Raw genomic sequence first — 21,032 nt, 5'->3', positions numbered from 1 at the left:
AGGAGTGAGTTTTCTACTCACAAATGGGAGGAGCCTTCCAGCCCAGGCCTCACAAGCATCACCCAGAGGTCACAGATTTCTTTCATTTAAGGTCATCTTTTAATTTTTAATTAGATTGTCATGCCCTTATATAAAGCAGTGGTTCGACCGCACTTGGAGTACTGTGTTCAGTTCTGGTCACCACATCTCAAAAAGGATATCGAAGAGATAGAAGAAGTGCAGAGAAGGGCAACGAAGATGAATGAGGGACTGGAGCACCTTCCCATGAGGGGAGAGGGGCTGCAGCTGCTTTGGGACTCTTTAGTTTGGAGAGGAGACGGCTGAGGGGGGGGATATGATTGAAGTCTATAAAAATTATACATGGGGTAGAAAATGTTGACAGAGAGAAATTTTTCTCTCTTTCTCACAATACTAGAACCAGGGGGCATCCATTGAAAATGGGGGGGGGGAGAATTAGGACTAGTAAAAGGAAACACTTCTTCACGCAACGTGTGATTGGTGTTTGGAATATGCTGCCACAGGAGGTGGTGATGGCCACTAACCTGGATAGCTTTAAAAAGGGCTTGGACAGTTTGATGGAGGAGAAGTCGATCTATGGCTACCAATCTTGATCCTCCTTGATCTGAGATTGCAAATGCCTTAGCAGACCAGGTGCTCAGGAGCAGCAGCAGCAGCAGAAGGCCATTGCTTTCACATCCTGCATGTGAGCTCCCCAAGGCATCTGGTGGGCCACTGCGAGTAGCAGAGAGCTGGACTAGATGGACTCTGGTCTGATCCAGCTGGCTTGTTCTTATGTTCTTATAATTGATAGGTGCAGTATTCTCATCACGTGATACAGGAAATCCTGGGACACCTGGACGCTCGCAAAAGAGATTTCCCCCGAGTCCGAGCAGGCATCATTCAAGCTCTCTTGCAAGCGGTTGCTGTCGCTGCCAAAGGGTCCATAGGTGAGCATCATGAGACTAAAAGATTTTGAAATTTTGCATTTTTAAATAACTGCTGGCTGTAGACACTTCCAGTTCTCTTTCAGCTGTAGCCCTTTCTGTTCAGATCCTTGGAAGAAGACCCAGATACCGTTGCGACACTTAAACAGTTGTATCTCCCTGAGAAAAGAAAAGAAATAACCCATGTTTCATTGTGCAACCAGAAGCACAATTGAACCCCCAGAAGCAAAGGTCACCAAACCTGGGTGTTGTCATCAAGAGAGTCTCCTGAAGATACACTGAAAGTTTGGTGACTCTACCTAGAAAAATGTGCACCCTGCTTACACACCCAGAAATTCCCCATTGGCTGCAATGGAGCCAGGCCTGTTCGGAGCAGAGAATCTGGAGATTCTTGCACGATGAAGTCGCTTTCATGCTCTTTTGAACGGGGAGTCTGTGCAAAGGCTGAACAAAAGCGGGGCCCGGACGCATCTTAACAGAGGAACATTTTCCAGAGTATTAGGATTCGTGAGTCAAACTTTGCTTCACCAGATCTGACTAATTGAGTTTTCACTCTCGAAGGCTTAAACTTTGGCGTACGTTCTTGGCTTTCAAGATACTACTGGACCCAAATTTCCTTCTACTGCTGTAGACTAATATGGCTGCTACACTAAAGGATACACAGTAGCTCATCAGTGCTAAGGAGATTTGTGAAATATCTGTGAAATAGCCTGTGTTGCTTCAACAGGAGCAGCAGTGGCGTAGTGGTTTAGAGCAGGTGTACTGTAATCTGGAGGAACTGGGTTTGATTCAAATTAGCCTGTACACGCCAACACTCGCCAGTTGGGTGACCTTGGGCTAGTCACAGTTCTTCAAAGCTCTCTCAGTCCCACCTACCTCACAGGGTGTTTGTTGTGAGGGGGAAGGGTAAGGAGTTTGTAACTCCCTTTGAGTCTCCTTACAGGAGAGAAAAGGGGGATATAGATACAACTATAATTCCCAAAGCCTAAAGAAAGCCCAAAATATTCTGAGAGATCCGTCTCATCCAGCACACTCTCTTTGTGAACTGTTACCATCTGGCAGACAATACAGGTCTATAAAAACAAGGACAAAGAGGCTTAGAGACAGCTTCTACTCTAGAGCTGTGGCGATGCTGAACTCCATGGCTTCGTGTTGATGTGTCTGGGGCTGTTTCGGGATGGGTGGAGGAAGGGGAAAGTGAGGATGGGGTATGAGTCTGAAATTGTGTGCATCGAGGAATGCTGCTGTAAATTTCGTTGTGCGTGCACAATGACAATAAATGCTTATGCTTATGCTTAGAATCTGCCAAAATTATCCTGACCGTAATATACCAGTTTGGGAGAAGATGGAGGCAGCCACGGAGAAAAAATACTGCAAGGTTTTTCCACATCCCTCATTAAAATCTCCTGCAGATTGCTGACCCAGTAAACACTGACAAAGCTGCTGTTTCAGGGCTTTTTGTTTTGTTTTAAGTCCAGAAACCCTTGAGGCAGCAGCAGCAGGACTGGGTGATAAATGGTTCATTACAAAACAGGAAATAGATGGCAGAGAGCGAAGGCCAAGTGCCATTTGTACGCTCCAGATTCTGGCAGGGAGGAGAATGCTCTGCTTTGGCTGCTATTGCACAGGAAAACCAGCTCCCAAAGTTGGAGGTCCAACAGAAACATGAAGTCGGAAGGAGAGGCCTCCATTAGGAGAAGACATTGATAGATGGAGATCACCAATCATAGCGGACAGCTGCCAGCAGATAGCTTTTTAGAAAATGAAAAGAAAGATGTCTCCGTTGTTTAATAGCGGCAAGCAGCATTCCCTGTAAGTAGCACACGTGCACGGCCGCACGGCCAGTGTATCGGTGTCGTGCAGGAGGAACTCTCTTGAGCGGCTCAGTTCCATGCAGCATTTTCAGACTGCTGTACAGCATCGGGGAACACTCAGAGGAACTATTGATGGCAAGCCAAAATAAACCTGAGAGTTTGGCCAAGAAAGCTGCAACTCTGTGGTTTACACAGAGTCAGAGTGGTGTTGTGGTTTAGAGCAGGTGGATTCTAATCGGGATTACCCGGGTTTGATTCCCCACTCCTCCACCAGAGCGGCAGAGGCTTATGTGGTGGACCATATGTGTTTCCGCACTCCTACATTTCTGCTGGGTGACCTTGGGCTAGTCACAGTTCCTTCTGAACTCTCTCAGCTCCACCTACCTCACAAGGTGTCTGTGGCGTAGGAGGTTAAGAGCTCGTGTATCTAATCTGGAGGAACCGGGTTTGATTCCCCACTCTGCCGCCTGAGCTGTGGAGGCTTATCTGGGGAATTCAGTTTAGCCTGTACACTCCCACACACGCCAGCTGGGTGACATTGGGCTAGTCACAGCTTCTCGGAGCTCTCTCAGCCCCACCTACCTCACAGGGTGTCTGTTGTGAGGGGGGAAGGGCAAGGAGATTGTAAGTCCCTTTGAGTCTCCTGCAGGAGAGAAAGGGGGGATATAAATCCAAATTCTTCTTCTTCTTGTGAGAAGAGGCAGGGAAAGAAGCTTGTAAGCCACCTTGAGTCTCCTTACAGGAGAGGAAGGTAGGGTAGAAATCCAAACTCCTCTCCTCCTCCTGCTCCTGCTCCTGCTCCTGCTCCTGCTCCTGCTCCTCCTCCTCCTCCTCCTCCTCCTCCTCTTCTTCTTCTTCTTCTTCTTCTTCTTCTACTACTACTACTACTACTACTACTACATGGAGCTACAATCCAGCAGCAGCAACCTGGAACCTGTTTCCTATGATCTGCTCACACATCTAGTAGTGTTGCCAGCCTGCAGTGGGGCATAGAGATGTCCAGGAATTACATTTAATTTCCAGACCATAGAGGTTGGTTCGCTTGGAGAAAAATGGCTGCTTTGGAAGGTTGACTCCATGCTATTGCACCCTGCTGAAATCCCTTCCATCTTTATGAGACACTTTCCCCCCCTATCTTTTCCTTCTGATTGAGTTCAGATTTGAAAAAGTCACAGTCACTGCTGTTGTCTTTGGATGTCTCTGCAGGCCCAACCGTCTTAGAGGTTTTCAACACCTTATTGAAGCATCTCCGTTTCAGTGTCGATTTCGAATTAAGTGACCGGCGTAGCTCAGTGAATAGCATCAGTTTTAGCGCAAACGCCAAAGACAATGATGAGAGGATCGTCCAGAATGCTATCATCCAAACCATTGGTGAGTGATTTTAAGAAGTTATGGGGCGATTTTATTAAAAAGGAACCGGGGCTATCCAAAGTACAGAAGTCTGTTTTCTATGGATGTCTGCCTTCTGTATGAACCCCTGAAATCAAAAGCAGAGAATGTCAGGCCCCTTCCGCATGTGCAGAATAATGCAGTTTTAATCCACTTTCAAAGCACTTTGAAGATGGATTTTACTGTGCAGAATAGCAAAATCCACTTTGAAACAATTGTACATACATAAAACCTTTATTAGGCATAATACCAATATAACAACCAGCATTATCCAGACAAATGTTCCATACATAAAACCATCACAGGTATTATTCCAAAGTTCCTAAAAGGAACCTAGCTACAGAATTTAAAATCACAGAAGAAGAGTTGTTTAGTAGGAATGCAACCTTCCCAGCAATAGAGTATTCCTTAAACTTAGCAGGAAGAAGAGTCAAAAGCCTGGTCCTAGCTTCTTCGTATTTGGGGCAGTTAAGCATTATATGTTCCATGGATTGCACCACTATAGTACAGTGGGGGCATTTCCGCTCTTGCGAGTCAATTGTAAGAAACCTCCCTTGGAGTACAGAACAAGGGAAGGAATTACAACGAGCCCTTGTGTAAATCCATCTAAGCTTGGGCTCTTGGAATATACTCAGAGAGTCTGCCATCAGATTGGTTTTGAATTTGATGTTGAAAAAGAAGGGGGAACAGTTACTTCACGCTTGGTCTTGTAGAACTTGTAGCTCCTGGTCGAGGAAAGTGCATTGAAAGTGCATTGAAAGTGCATTATTCCGCACATGCGGAACGGACCCCAGGGTTGCAGACTGCTTTCACACCAAATGCTGGCTAATTCTGAGGAAATTGGTGGCTGTTGTAGACGTGAAGCCAGTCATGATAATGAAATGGCTGAAATGAAGGCGCAGGATTTTTGCACTGAACATTTTGAAGTTGACCGTGCATGTGATTTGCGAGAAGTTGCACTTCAGCTCCAGTGGGGAGAAGATTTTTTTTAATTATTTATTGGGGGGGGGGGGCAGAGAAAAAGAATGTTTACATAGTTTTGAAGTAAATGTATCCAACAAATGTACAAAAAATTATAACAAATTGTTTCTAGAAAAAGAAAAAGAAGGATTGTATAAAGTCAGAGCAAAAGACCTTGACTGTAGAGCTCATAGTGGGAAAACTAACATCGAATTACCACACAACCGACACTGTATTAAATCACTGAAACATGCATTTCAAACATTGGAACAGACTTTATATTAAGTATATTATAAGCACGTACTTTCTTCAAACTAAGAATAATACTCTCTTCAGGTGAGGTACATCAGAAGAGCAGAAGAGGGAGGGAGGGAGGGAGGGAGGGAGGGAAGGAGGGAGGGAGGGAGGGGGGGAGGGAGGGGAGGGAGGGAGGGAGGGGGGGAGGGGAGGAGGGAGGGAGGGAGGGAGGGAGGGGGGAAGGGAGGAAGGAAGGAAGGAAGGAAGGAAGGAAGGAAGGAAGGAAGGAAGGAAGGAAGGAAGGAAGGAAGGAAGGAAGGAAGGAAGGAAGGAAGGAAGGAAGGAAGGAAGGAAGGAAGGAAGGAAGGAAGGAAGGAAGGAAGGAAGGAAGGAGCACTGAAGAATCTTAAACGCAAAATTGGTTCTAAACTAAATGGGAATCTTGGGACTATCTATATTTATCTAAATATTGAATATATAGGTCCCATTTTACACAAGGTTTTAAAAAATAAATATTGCTCTTGGATGTTGATTTTTTTGCACCATCTGTCTTTATTCACATAGGGTTCTTTGGAAGCAACCTGCCAGACTACCAGCGGTCAGAGATCATGATGTTCATTATGGGCAAAGTGCCCGTGTTGGGAGCAACCTTGCCTACACTAGAGACCAGCCAGCTAAGGTTTGTTCTGATTTCATTGAATTGTGGCAAACAGAGCTTTATCTCTCAAAAGCTGAGACCCCGAATATCTTGTTGGTCTTTAAGGTGCTACAGGACTTGAATCTCTCTCTTCTACTGCAGACCAACATGGCTAAACTCCCGAAACTTTGTAGTTTGGGCTGCAGGGAAGGAGTGAGATACGAGGCAATGTCTGTGTATCCTTTCTTCAGGAGGTCCTACAATCCTAGTAAAATTTGCGTTCCCTAAGTCCAGAGGAAGCGAGGCTTTAGTAAAATATACCCTTTGAGTTGACAGATCAGTTCCCACAATTAAGTGTAATTGAGAGCTAATAAATGCTCAATCTTAACAAAGCGCCATGATCCCCGAAGTCCTGTGAACACACCATTCTTCAACAGGTTTATATAGGAATATATAACCCCGGTATCATCTTTCTGTGGAACAGAGCATACTAATACACAAGTGTGGTATAGTGGTTAAGGAGAAGAAGAACATTTGGATTTATATCCCTTTCTCTCCTGTAAGGAGACTCAAAGGGGCTTACAAAGTCCTTTCCCTTCCCCGCTCACAACAAACACCCTATGAGGTGGATGGGACTGAGAGAGCTCCAAAGAACTGTGACTAGTCTAAGGTTACTCAGCTGGCATGTGTTGGAGTGCACAAGATAATCTAGTTCGCCAGATAAGCCTCCACAGCTCAAGCGGAGGAGTGGGGAATCAAATCCGGTTCCTTCAGATTAGAGTACACTTGCTCTTAACCACTATGCCACTGCTGCTCTCGTGTGTCACACGAAGACCCAGATTCAAATTCCCACTCATGCCATGGACGTTTGCTGAGTCAACTTGGGCCAGTCACTGACCTATAGTGAGCAAGAATCACCACTGGGGACTTTTAACAAGAACTGGTTATTCCCCACCCCTGCTGAAAGCGACACCAACAAACAGGCAGAATAGCAAGAGTCATTGTGACTTCCGTGGGTGTGAACATCATGCTATTATTATTGTAAACTTCATTTACAGCTCACCTTTCTCAGTATGACTCAAGGCAGATTAGTGGTGGAAAATGCTGACAAGTTGCAGACACCTTATGATGACCCTGTAGAGTATCTAAGCCAAGAGACAAACGGAGGTCGTTTGCCATTGCTTGGCTCTTTGTAGCAAACCCTGGATCTTCTTGGTGGTCTCCCACCCAACTATCAACCAGGGCCAACCCTGCTTAGCTTCCGAGATCTGATGAGAGCAGGCTAGCCTAGGCCAGTGGTGGCGAACTTTTGGCACTCCAGATGTTATGGACTACAATTCCCACCAGCCCCTGCCAGCATGGTCAATTGGCCATGCTGGAAGGGGCTGATGGGAATTGTAGTCCATAACATCTGGAGTGCCAAAGGTTCGCCACCACGGGCCTAGGCCATCCAAGCCAGGGCAATCCTGTGCAAAGAAACATTTCAAACTTATCCGTCGGGTGGACATCTTAATTTTAGAAAAGGAAGGCATCATTTTTATTGCAGGGTAAAATACCATCTTTAAAAAGAAGAATGTACAGATTATTTACAGCAGATGACTCACTAATCCTGTATTTCTCCTGCTTTAATCATCATGATTGCTTTAACAAACTGAACAGCTTCCACAATAATGCATGAGGGGACAATCAATCCACAGAATAAGCCTTAACCAACTTCTATGGTTTTCTGGAAAAAGCTTCAGTTGTCTGTAAAAATAGCACTCCGGTCTGCCTGGGTTGTAAAAGTCTGTTTACTTAGCCTCCATTGATTCTGTGGGTTTCAGAAAAAGGATCTCTTCCTCAGCCACTTCTTCTGAAACAGCTGAATAATTCAGAATTGTTCTGTACTAATTGAGTTTTGGAACAAGGGACAGAGCTGTGCCAAGAAAAATGACAGTGAATTAATTCAGATTAATTTTGTCCTGAGGGTCTAAAATGGACCTTGCAAGAAGCAGTACCGAGGGGGGCGGGGGGGGGGGGAGAGACTTTGACAAATGATTAGTGGTGATATTTTTAAAAAATCTTATTTTTCTCTAGTGCCAGAGGAAATGTAGAATCCTGTGACTTTAATTTTGAGAACTATCTCTTTGGTTTTAGTGATTTGGGAACCAGGCGATTCCAGATTATGCTGCTGAGGTCCTTGCTTATGGTAAGGCAGAGGCATAGCGGGGTGGGGTGTAGGTGGGGTGCAATGCACCGGGGGCACCCCTGTGGAGGGATGGCATTCCTGGGTGTTCAAGGGGTTTGGAGGGGCACACGGTGTGCATACGCACTGGGCGCACTTCCCCCTCACTCTGTCCCTGTGGTAAGGCCTCTAGTATGGAGATTTTCTTGAGGGTGGGGGGAGGAGTTCATTTTCTGGCAAGTTCAACACACAGAACAGGCAATTGTTATGTTTTAAGAAAAATGTGCCTTCTCTATTGGTAAGGTTGCCACTTGCTGGTGATGCTCCCTGTCTTCCACTGTTGCTAAGTGGAGAAGTGGAAACAAAATAGGAAGGTGAAGCCGCACAGGGAAGTCACATCCTGTTTTAGAACAGGAAGGGATGCCCTGATATCCTAGGCAAAACCATAGAGATGCTTTGACATTGTTAGGTTGTCATGGTGCCACTTCCTGTTTCAAAACCGGAAGTTGCTTCCAAAAAGTCTTCACCTCCCAATGCTAGCTGAGATTGCCACCCAAGGGCCGGCATTGTTATCCATTGGTCTAAAGAGGGCTCATAAAAAGTTGCTTCCCTGATCTCTGGTGGGAAGTAAGAATCACCTGCTGGGCAATTTGGCAAAGAAGGTGCAAGTACATCAGATGAGCAATTCTTCTTTTTTTTAAATTGTGGCTACGTACATCAAAGGTGTATACAATGGCTTCCTGGCTGGAATCACCTGCTGCCACTGGGAGCACTGAGTATTGTGGGCGATTACTACATCAGGAGGGTGTAGTAGAGGCAGAAGGTTGCTGTCTTAGTACTGGGAAAGAATGAACTTGCTGATTGGCTAGCCCCACCTGCTGATGTCAGCAACCCACACCCTTGCTAGGCCTGCTAGACAGTCTGCAGCCATGACACTTACATGCATACAACTTCCTGCCTCCATTGTTACCTTCAGGTAGTTACTCGTAAAGACGGGCATCCCCTTCCGCCCTTGCTTGTTCTGCATTGCGGGGGTTCCTACAACAGAACTCTTGTCATTGTTAGCTACTGGATTAGCAAATGTCTTTGGAGGCCTGTAACTCTTCTGGGTCTATTTGTAAGGCTGGGTTAGCTCTTATGAGAACTGGGCTTTTTTCCCCTGTATGCACAGAGCAGGATACTTGGTTGTGGGATGTGGCTGAAAGATTTCTTGGGTTGCTTTAGACCAGTGGTTCTCAACCTGTGGGTTGGGACCCCTTTGGGGGTCGAACGACCCTTTCACAGGAGTCGCCTACGACTCTCTGTGTCAGTGTTCTCCATCTGTAAAATGGATAAATGTTGGGGTTGGGGGTCACCACAACATCAGGAACTGTATTAAAGGGTCACAGCATTAGGAAGGTTGAGGACCACTGCTTCAGACCTTCTTTTTGATGCCTATCAGGTGACTTCTGGATACAGCGCTAGGACTATTTCTGCCGCTCTACCTGCTCCTTTTCTGGATCCATTGCTGTCTCCGTCACTTATGGATGACTGTGAACTGCGACAACTGGTCCTGGAAGTGCTGCATAATATTATTGATCGGCATGACAACCGAGCAAAGCTTCGTGGCATCAGGTTAATCATTGAGTTGAAGGGGGTCTCAGGTGACCTTTTCCTAATGTAAATAGTTGTGACATCAAACCACTGTACTGCAGGAGTCTCTATAATCGATGGTATCCCACCAAAGTGGAGAAAAGCTGTGTGCAGCTATATCACACCAAGTAAAATCTAGAAGAAACACAATCAACACAATCCATGTGGTACCCCTTAGTAAGGTCAACCAAAATGGCACAAAACGTACAAACTTTAGAGTTCAGCAGAACAGTTTATTGGATTTAAAAAAATGGAGGGAAAAAAAGCAGATTTTTCCAAGTCAAGATCTTAACTGCCTGTCTTGTCAGCATCCGGTATTAAACACTAACAAGCTCACAGATTAATTGTGGAACATGTTAGATTCCAACACTTGCATTCTGGGAAGAAGAAGAAAAAAATAGAGGATCATCTCTTTAAAAAAATACACTAGCCAAATATCGCAAAATTGTAATTTGGGGGACCGTAACCTTTTTCAGCCTGTGGGCACCTTTGAAAATTTCAGAAGGGGTGGCAGATCCAAACCCAAAATGGTTTCCGCTGCAGGCAGAGCCAAACCAAAAATTGTTCCCGCATGAGGCAGAGCCAAACATAATACTTCCCTCCCCTCTTTGCAAAACAATCACAAAAGGGTATGAAGAGAAACAAAGGGAAGAAGAGAAGGGAGAATAAAAAGGAGGAAAGCCTGAAGGAGGAACGGACACATAAGTCTGGGTACTTACCAGGCCGCCTGGTCCTCCAACAGTGGTGGAAAACCCTCTCATTTGAATGAGGCAGCGGTTAAGAAGAACATAAGAACAAGCCAGCTGGATCATACCAGAGTCCATCTAGTCCAGCTCTCTGCTACTCGCAGTGGCCCACCAGGTGCCTTTGGGAGCTCACGTGCAGGAGGTGAAAGCAATGGCCTTCCGCTGCTGCTGCTCCTGAGCACCTGGTCTGCTAAGGCATTTGCAATCTGAGATCAAGGAGGATCAAGATTGGTAGCCATAGATCGACTTCTCCATAAATCTGTCCAAGCCCCTTTTAAAGCTATCCAGGTTAGTGGCCATCACCACCTGCTGTGGCAGCATATTCCAAACACCAATCACATGTTGCGTGAAGAAGTGTTTCCTTTTAGTAGTCCGAATTCTTCCCCCCAGCATTTTCAATGTATGCCCCCTGGTTCTAGTATTGTGAGAAAGAGAGAAAAATTTCTCTCTGTCCACATTTTCTACCCCATGCATAATTTTATAGCAAGCACTGTCTTGCTGTGGCCACACCCACTTACTGAAAAACCTGCCTGAGGCAAGCAGAAGTGCTGGCAGGCCCAGAAAATGCAAATAAAGGTTAACTGATGATGAAAATTGAACTGTCTTGAAAACATTTATGTATTTATTACAAATTAAAACGATCAATACATGTTAAGGGCCCATAATAGCCTACATCACAAATATTCGCTCACGATTATTCGTTTAAGCGAATATTAGTCATGCAAGCTATCGTGTGTTGTAGGCGAAAATGTATTGATAGCTTTAACTTGTAATAAATGCATATGTGTTTTCTCGTTATCATTTGCGTAATCAGCTAATCTTCATTTGTCTTTGTTGACCTATGGGTGTATAACGTAAAATAAAACAGTGTAATCAACTGGTTTTTTCCAAAGTACTTATTAGTAGCTTTCCTACAGCTCGCTGCATTTTACAAGCAAACTTACAAGACGAGCAAAATTACAGGAAGGTAACGGTGGAAAAAGCCAGAGGATTCCGTCTTCCAGCTGCGCTCTCCTGAATGCAAAACAGCTCGTTCCTGGTTTAATTAAGCTTGTAATTATGTTTTTGTTTGGTCCAAAACAGTTTTGTGCACAACATCAAATGGATATTCTTGCACCCAGTCATAATTACTTAAGATTTTCCTCCGTTTAAAATAGAGTTAAATGTGGGCGTAATTAAAATGGAAATCGCTTCCAGAATGCCTAAATAGATTAGCACATTTTGCAGGATTACAGATTATTGTTATTAAAGTTTGTACTTAAAAAAAAAAACTAACTGCTGTGTCTCTACCTAGAATAATACCTGACGTTTCGGACCTAAAGATAAAACGAGACAAAATTTCAAAGCAAGATGGGAGCTTCATGAAAAAGGTAACAGTGCCATGTTCAGGCTTATTTAAAGATGGTAGGTGGGATATTTGGGTCAACAGTTTTAATGGCTTCCAATAGTGTCTTCAAATACCCAACTAGGATCTTGGTTGCTATATTTTATTTTATTTACTGATTTATTTCACTGGATTGAATAGGCTGCCCCTCCTCTTTCAGGCTCGGGCAGCACACAACAGATATTAAAAAACATAGCCAACTAATGCAAAAAACATTCTGATAGTTTACAAATTGCCCATTTTCCAAGATGGCCAAAAAAAATACAACTTGGTCTGCTATGCATGTTATGCATTTGGTAAAGTGAGCACTGATCCATGAAATCTCATGTAGAATAACTTTTGTTAGACATTAAGGTGCCATTGGGCTCCTAATTTTGCAGTCAGTATGGATGGCCCAGGCTAGCCTGATATTGTCTGATCTCAGAAGCTAAGCAAGGTTGGTCCTGGCAGTGGCATAGCGCCCAGAGGATAGGGGGGCATCTTGCACCGGGCGTGAGCCAGTGCGGGGGCATTCTGGGGCAGTCAGGGGTTGGCAGGGGCGTAGGGCACACACGTGCCCTGGGCACAGTTCCCCCTCACTATGGCTATGGGTCCTGGTTAGGATTTGGAGGAGGGACCACCAAGAAAATCCAGGGGGTAACGCAGAAGTGGGCAGTGGTGCCCCACCTCTGAACATCTCCTACCATATTTCTGCTGCAACTTAATGGCCCTTTCTGCTGTGGGTATGTTACACTTTTAGTAAAAGAGAGCCAGCATGATGTGGTGATTAAGGTGTCGGATTAAGAACTGAGAAACCCAGGTTTGAATCCCCACTCTGCCTCGGAAACTTGCTGGGTGACCTTGGCCTAGTCACACACTCTCAGCCTCAACCCTGGGAAATATTTGGAGGGGAGACTGTTGGGTTGTTTGATTTGTTAATGTGAGACCATCACGGAATACGAAGGGGATGATACAGAGGCACATAAAGACAAACCCACCTCTGGACATCTCTTGAGAAGAAGAGAAGAAGAGTTTGGATTTCTATCCCCCTTTTCTCTCCTGCAGGAGACTCAAAGGGGCTTACAATCTCCTTGCCCTTCCCCCCTCACAACAAACACCCTGTGAGGTGAGTGGGGCTGAGAGAGCTCCGAAAAGCTGTGGCTACCCTAAGGTCACCCAGCTGGCGTGTGTGGGAGTGCACAGGCTAATCTGAATCCCCCAGATAAGCCTCCACAGCTCAGGCAGCAGAGCTGGGAATCAAACCCGGTTCCTCCAGATTAGCTACATGAGCTCTTAACCTCCTACGCCACTGCTGCTCCTTTCCCTTCATTGAGAACCTTTCCCTTCATTGAAAATCCTGTGGGGTTGCCATAAATCAACTGTGACTTGACAGCAAAAAAGAGTAAAATACAAACTGTATAATGATTAAAACATTCCCAGCATGGTGCAGGTGCATTCTAATCTGGAGAACCAGGTTTGATTCCCCACTCTGCCACTTGAGCTGTGGAGCCTTATCTGGTGAACTAGATTAGCCTGTGCACTCCAACACACGCCAGCTGGGCGACCTTGGGCTAGGCACAGTTCTTCAGAGCTCTCTCAGCCCCACCTACTTCACTGGGTGTTTGTTGTGAGGGGGGAAGGGAAAGGAGTTTGTAAGCCCCTTTGAGTCTGCTGCTGCTGCTGCTGCTGCTGCTGCTGCTGCTGCTTCTTCTTCTTCTTCTTCTTCTTCTTCTTCTTCTTCTTCTTCTTCTTCTTCTTCTTCTTCTTCTTCTTCTTCTTCTTCTTCTTCTAATTGTTCCTTAGTGGCTCTGATAACATTTTTCAGTGTTAACTGAGTTGCTTTCTATTTTGAAATGGTCCATACGTTTGAGATAGACCTCTTGCTTTCTGTCCTTTGTAGTGTGGCCAGCAGCTGTACAGGCATGTCTACTTGGGTTGTAAAGAGGAAGACAATGTCCAGAAGAACTTTGAACTGCTATATACAACCCTGGCCCTCATTACTATTGAACTAGCCAGTGAAGAAGTGGTCATTGACCTCATCCGAGTGGCCATAGCATTGCAGGTGAGGACTGGATGGCCGCCTAGATGAGTTTGTGAACAGAATCCATATTGCCAAGATTCTGATCTTGCAGCCCTCCACAAGTTTACTGTCCATGCTCCATTCATAATTTTATGTCTTCAGAACCTTTCCTTTCATTTTCTTAGGTTTTTCCCCAAAAAAAGTTTACCCAGCCTTCTTTTCTAGCCCAGATGGCAATAATTGAAACATCAGAATTACCCTGCCAATGCACAGCTCTTCCGTTCACCAGTAAAAAGCAGATGGCTTTATTCTAGAGGGGCTCTACATAATGGTACAGTCCTGCCTGCCCAAGAAAAGCATGCCTTCTGTGCCACCCAGGTAGCCCCATTCCATAGCCCAATTTATTTATTTATTTATTTATGGGATTTTTATCCCGCCCAACCCCCGGAGGGCTCTGGGCGGTTGACAACACAGATTCTACATATAATATATACAAACAAAACCCCATTAAGTTAAAATAGTTTAAATTTAAAACACAGCGGTAGATTCAATAAAAAATGGCGTCAGCAAAACCCAAATTAAACCCTCCCAAGGAGGGGGAAACAGAACAAAAAAGTGGGTCCCCTAGATGGCAAGGGGTCACCGAAACCAGAGGAGTAGAAGGGGCACCTCAATCAGTGACTGGGCACTCCAAAAGCCCGGTGGAACAACTCAGTCTTACAGGCCCTGCAGAATTCACCAAGATCCCGCAGGGCCTGGTCAGCTGGAGGGAGAGTGTTCCACCAGGCAGGGGCCAAGGCTGAGAAGGCCCTGGCCCGAGTGGAGGCCAGCCGCATCATTGAGGGGCCAGGAACCACCAGTAAATTGGCCTCTGCTGAACGCTATGTAGAACAAGCATGAGACCCTACTGAAGATGTGTGCACTCGGTGCATGAAGAGAATCACTCAAAATAGTTGAATGGGTCTCAGCTGGGCAAGATCTGAGCAAATCCGTCATGGTTATTAGGACATCTTGGAGGTCATGAATTCATAGGGTCGCCCTAAGTCCGAAGCAACGTGGCAGCACGTAATACAAGCTAGCGCAGGGATCCCTCATTCCTCCTACAAGTTTCTAAGGCCTGTTCCACTCACTGCAAGTTACCACATTCCAGATAAAGACCCAATATCTGGCTAGAGTTCTTGCCACTTCTGTTGCTCACCCATCCTTCAGTGATCCTTTCCACTGGTGAAAAAAGGTTGAAAATCTAACATTGCTCATATTCTAGGATTAAAGATTTAGGAGCCTGAGAATTTCAGTTTCATTCCTTGCAACTGTTAGGTCTTGGTACAGTGATCAATAGGGAGGACTCTGGATATGTAATCAGAAGTCTTTATTGGGTTGTCAGCAAGTACTCAAACGGCAAGAAGCCAGATCTGGGGATCCTGGCTCCTACACACACATTTATTCCCTTCTTTTCCTGCTCGAACACCCCCTCCCATCTTCCCACAGATTAATAAAACAACAAGATGTGAAAAGCTTTATTATGGAGTTCTGAGTGTTTCAAGGCCAAGCGATAGTCTTCTGCCGGAAGCTTCTGCACCTCCCCCCTTCCGGAGGCCCTTGGCGAGGTCACCTACTTAACAAGCACAGTGATTAAGAACAAAAGCCACATTAACATATGACAGATAGGTATATGAAAGGATGTTTCCCCCCTGCTCAGGTGTGGCCTTGGGCCTCAGGGACGGACCGAAGGAAACTGCACCCGGGGTATGCACACTGCGCCCCTGCTGCAGCAGCGCCTGTCCCTCCACACCCTGCCCCGCCACACCCCCACCATGCCCCCACCACAGCTCCACCCAGGGCATCGCACACACACCCCCCCCCCCGTTGGCTACTGTTGGGCCTGGATAATGTGATAGAACCGATTAACTCAAAAAAAATCAAAATTGGCACACTGACCTGGATTTGTATGTAGCGATCATTTGTAATAAACAATTCAAAGCAACATTTGTTCAAGGTTATTTTTTCATTGTTATTGCACACCTGTAAATCCACTTACACTAATGCTATCCCTGCTCTAATATACTACAATGAAAGAATTAAAGTGCATAATATATATCAAGTGCCAGTGTCAATCAATCATATCAATGTACAATTTCATAATTTCATTCAAGATATGGTGACAAAGGTCCATATGAGACTTCAAACTAATGAGTTCCAAAAATTTTTATAATATGTCCATATTTTGTATGGTTTCAAAATGGAACTTCACAAATTTTCACCAACTGTATTGACAAACAATTATTCACAAGTCCATATGAGACCACACTGTTCAATTCCAACGGAAATTTTATATCTCCATTCTTTTGTAATTCCCAATTGGAACTTCACAACAGAGCTGATATCTCCTGTGCCTTGAGTCTATTCATAGATGGTACATAGAAAATGAGAATCCTGTATAGAATCGCACCACGCGTCTGAATGCGTTTTCGAAGGTATCTTCCTCAGTATACCGATTCTCAATAGCTTGATTTCTTCATGGGGTTAACATTCTTATATAGTGTCATCTTTCCCCTAGAGATCATACCTGACACAACCCTTTATAATGCTGCACCTTTGTTGAGCAATGAAGTGTCAGGATTCTATACAAATGACCTTGTTCTCTTTTTGCTTTTAACGAAAGGACGTCGCAATCCTTAATGAAGACAATCTGCCCATGTTCCATCGTTGCAGTGTGATGGCAGTGGTTGCAGCTTATCTGAACTTCCTGAGCCAAATGATTGCTGTTCCTGCTTTCTGCCAGCATATTAGTAAGGTACAACAACCTATTTGGACTCTTATGTGGGCAACAGCAGAACCTGCCTCTGTATTTTGACTAAAGCAAAATCCAGATGTTCAGGATGGGCACATGGCATAAAATGATCAGATTTGTCCTGTGATGCTGTCAGGTTGGACTTTGCTTGTTTCGTTAATGCACACGTATGCATCAGTAATGATATTTGATAGAATATTGAATATTTCCCATGAATATGAAGGTCTATTGGTACTAGGAGACATGAATGGAATGATAAACCCTGAGATGGATAAAAAAATACCAAGAAAAAAATACCAATTAATATAGAACAAGGAAAACTACCTAAAAAAATTTTTTTGAAGGATTACAAAGATTTAATTTAACAGACATATGGAGACACAAAAATCCAAAGAAAAAAGACTATACATTCTACTCTGACAGACATAAAATGTGGTCAAGATTAGATGTGATTCTAACCTCACCAAATTTTACAAACTGGGCCAAAAAGGTAGAGATTCAGACTATATTTATATCAGACCATAAACCAGTTAGTATGAAAATGAAACAGCCAAATAGGAGAGTGGAATTGTGACAGATTGTAAAGAGAAAACAAAGGAATTTTTTGAAATTAATTCAAAAAATAATGATAATTGGAATATAATGTGGGGCTTCGCTTGTTTCGTTAATGCACACGTACGCATCAGTAACACAGAGAAAGGGAGGGACATTCCAAATGAACAGCAGGGCTCACCAAATGCCACCACTCCAGAATTATTTGTAGATATTCTCTTAGTTACCCCAGCATCTGTAAAATGAAGCACAAAGAGAAATTCTGGACCACCACAGGAATGTGGTAGAAAATCCACTCCGCCTTTCTGATTATGAATCAAAGGTCAAGGGAAAGCGACCCTCTTGTCTGAACCAATTGTGGGCATATTTCCACATTTGCAAATCTGTAGAGATTCTGAAATGAGATGCAAATCAAGACCACGGTCACGTGCTTTGTTCAGGTCCTCTTGGTTTTCTGTTTGCTTTGTAGGTCATTGAAACCAGAACGTTAGAAGCACCGTATTTTTTACCAGAAACCATTTTCAGAGAGAAGTGCAGGTATGCAACTCCTTTAAATCGGGATAGTATGCATTTGCTTCCAGCAAGATTGTGCCCCAAACTAGGCAACAGTGTCTGGATAATAGATTTGCTTGACACCTAAACCTAATGGCTTGGATCTAGGAGCTCATAACCCCAAAAAGTTCATAGAACAGATCTTTTCGCAGTCCCTTCCTGGCAGCTCCAGAGGAGTTGTGTCACCATTTGGGACCAAGTTGGGAACAGGGCAAAGGAATGCAGTTCTAGGGGGAATGAGCAGAAATCACCCTTTTGAGTATTTGTCGAAGGCTTTCATGTCTAGAGTCAACCAACAGTTGTGTGTCACTCCACACTGTGCCATGGAGAGAAATAATTCTTACCATGGCATGCCTGTGAAGATGCCAGCCACAGATGTGAGTGAATTGTTAGGAGCTAAAACCACCAGACTGTGGTTATTCATTGGTAATTAATTAATTAATTAATAAGGGCTCAATATGTCTTTCAGTCTCCCAAAGTCCCTCGAGAAAGAAGAAACCAACTTGTTTTTTCTGACCAACCAAATGGCCGAATCGCTTGGCGGCAGCGGCTACTGTGTCGAGAGACTATTGGTGCCATACGTTCCGCTCGTGACTGGTGAGAATTTGACCGTCCACATGTTTCTTTAAAAGCTTTAAAAGGGGGCTTGGGCAGATTTATGGAGAAGTCGATTTATGGCTACCAATTTTGATCCTCTTTGATCTGAGATTGCAAATGCCTTAACAGTCCAGGTGCTTGAGAGCAGCAGCAGCAGAAGACCATTGCTTTCACATCCTGCATGTGAGTTCCCAAAGGCACCTGGTGGGCCACTGCGAGTAGCAGAGAGCTGGACTAGATGGACTCTGGTCTGATCCAGCTGGCTTGTTCTTATGTTCTTTACCTCTTTAAGATGCATGAGGCTGAATTACATAGAATAATTTGCACTACCATAGTACCTGCTGGTGCTTCTTCTCAGAGCTAGATGGAGCTAATTCTCTTTATATCTTGCTTGTCAGTTACCTTAACGTGTTGCTAAAATATTTCAAAGCAAAAGTCTACTGTATCAGAACAGCAAAATTGAAAAGGCAAAACCCAAATCACTATACAATGTCTTCAACCCACTGAAAAACATGTGTATGCTAACATATAAATATTTAATACATATAAATGCGCATTAGACTATGTAACTGTGTACGTTGGGTTTTGAACTTGTTCATTTGATTTCATGACTGTGCATTTGATTTTTCCCCCTGATGTTACTTTCTGTCTTTAATGTTTAGATAGTTAACATTGGCCCTTTCCCCACTTACCTTAAGCCCCGCGCTACTCTCCTCAAGTAGCGCGGGGTCCCCTGGCACTCCTCACTACAGGAGCGGCAACAACGCAGCCGCCCCGACGCTGCTGCTCTCGTGCCCCCTCAGCGTGCGGCATCCCTGGCGCTCCTTGAAACAGCGCCTTTTGATTACCTCGCAGAGAGCGTGGGTTTGTGGGGATGCCCGGGCGCGCACCAGAGATGCCGCGTGCTGAGAGTAGCACACAGCAAAGAGCAGCAAAGGTAAGTGGGAAAACGCCCATTATTGTACATGGGTTAAACCTACAGGATTTAGACCTGCAATGTTTTCATGTAGGTTTATCATTTATGTGTAAAGGATTCAATGGTGTTGATGAGCGGGTCAGCCGCCTGGCCTTGACTACATTCCACAGCCCGGGCGATAGGCCAGCTTCTCCGGCGGAGACCTTATCTCTGCGAGGGAGATGAGACCTCCGTTCCCATGGGAATCCAGGAGGGGGGATGGGATGGACAGAGTTATAACCTGTGCTTCTGGCGGGAGATCTTATTCCTGCCACTGCGTGTACGTGAGCTTTCTAGGATGTCTGAATAAACTGTCTTTTACACCCAAAAAGCCTTTTGCTTCTTGCTTCTATGGAAGTCCATACACTGTGGCAGGAATCAATCGCTCACCTATTTTCCTGGTGCAGTGGACCTCTGGTGTCTCGGCATGGAGAGGTTGAAGGTTCCTGTGGAAGGTTCGGTCGCCCCCAAAGTGGGCTCCGAGCTGTCCCTTCTGGATCTAGAGGAACCGGGCGGGAGAGCTGGTCTCGCTGGTGACTCTTTCCCGCCCTCAGATCAGCACGAAGTCTTCCCTTACTCCGCTGGAACGAGGGACGAGAAGATCACCATGGGGACTTAAGCATGAGTCGTTTGGGGCGCCAGTTCATGGATCGAAAGCCAGATCGGGCATCTACCCGTTTTCGTGATGGATTACAAACCCTGTGATGCAACCTGTCACGGAGGAGACGGGCCTGACCACCTTTCTTGCGCGTGGGTAAACACAGGAGTCCATTGAACGATTCCTGACCTCTTATTTTGGTGATGCTCCCAAAGATCCACCGCGGGCATAGCACTGGGGCCCGGCCCCAAGACCACCGGTGAAACTGGGACTATACCAGGGGTTTGGGAGGGGTATCCGCACTGCCTTCCCATCGGACCTCCCCTTAGATCCCGGACCAGCGGCTGCACCTGAGATGCCCCGTGGAGCCACCGGTGGGCACGACGCCCCGCGCTCAGATGAAGAGGGAGTCCCAAGAAAGCCTGCACTAACAGCCGGATCTATTCCTCTCTCCCATCGCGAGAGAGCTGGGATGAGCAAGTGCGCTCACTTGGTGATGCCCAAGAAGCATGGGCCCGTGAACGCCAGCTATGGGAAGAGGAATCCAGAACAGCTGCAGTAAGAGCGCGGAAATCCTGCAAAGAGACCGGGAACAGCAAAGCAAAGAAGTCCAACTCGAATTGGACTGCGCGCTTTCAAAGATATGCTGTAACGGCAATATGTGCGAGAATCTATCCGTCCATGATAAAGTCCTGGAACACTCCAAACTGGACTTACAGCGGCCAACGAAAAGCTGCTTCAGGCTCATGCGTACGTTAAAGTGAACTTACTGCAGCTGTTCAACGAGATAAATTCTTTCTTAAATTGGAACGAGAGAAAGTAGCTTTGCACGCGCACCAGGACGCATTGACTCGCAAGGAGAGAGAGCTGGCTGCCTTGGAGAGGGAACTTGAAGAAGCTGCAGAACAGGACAACCTGTTGGAGTCTACGCTGTCAATGGGTACAGCCGGGCGCCAGAGGGGCTTAATGCTGTTGGGTCCTAAGCATCCAAGGACCGGCTCTTACCAGAACGCCAGCGGCACCGGGCGTTGGTACCTTCCACTTCCACCGATTCCGGCCCCCCCTGGCGCGAATCGGGCCG

General features: G+C 45.5%; 1 protein-coding gene across 3 annotated transcripts in view; it reads left to right on the top strand.

The window, feature by feature from the left end:
• Positions 1 to 21,032, top strand: part of EFR3A (EFR3 homolog A) — an 83,411-nt gene that overhangs the window by 48,294 nt on the left and 14,085 nt on the right. For all 3 annotated transcript variants that reach the window (XM_048507625.1, XM_048507626.1, XM_048507624.1), the window contains exons 10-19: positions 812 to 947; positions 3,965 to 4,129; positions 5,909 to 6,023; positions 8,118 to 8,169; positions 9,587 to 9,759; positions 11,818 to 11,893; positions 13,787 to 13,948; positions 16,569 to 16,700; positions 17,719 to 17,786; positions 18,271 to 18,398. In XM_048507625.1, coding sequence (XP_048363582.1) covers positions 812 to 947; positions 3,965 to 4,129; positions 5,909 to 6,023; positions 8,118 to 8,169; positions 9,587 to 9,759; positions 11,818 to 11,893; positions 13,787 to 13,948; positions 16,569 to 16,700; positions 17,719 to 17,786; positions 18,271 to 18,398 — 1,207 coding nt within the window. The remainder of the gene's footprint in view (positions 1 to 811; positions 948 to 3,964; positions 4,130 to 5,908; positions 6,024 to 8,117; positions 8,170 to 9,586; positions 9,760 to 11,817; positions 11,894 to 13,786; positions 13,949 to 16,568; positions 16,701 to 17,718; positions 17,787 to 18,270; positions 18,399 to 21,032) is intronic.

This window comes from Sphaerodactylus townsendi, linkage group LG09 (genome assembly GCF_021028975.2).
Source record: "Sphaerodactylus townsendi isolate TG3544 linkage group LG09, MPM_Stown_v2.3, whole genome shotgun sequence".
Lineage (NCBI taxonomy): Eukaryota > Metazoa > Chordata > Lepidosauria > Squamata > Sphaerodactylidae > Sphaerodactylus > Sphaerodactylus townsendi.
The sequence above is the reverse complement of the archived record's forward strand: the minus strand, read 5'-3'. Positions and strand labels throughout refer to the sequence as shown.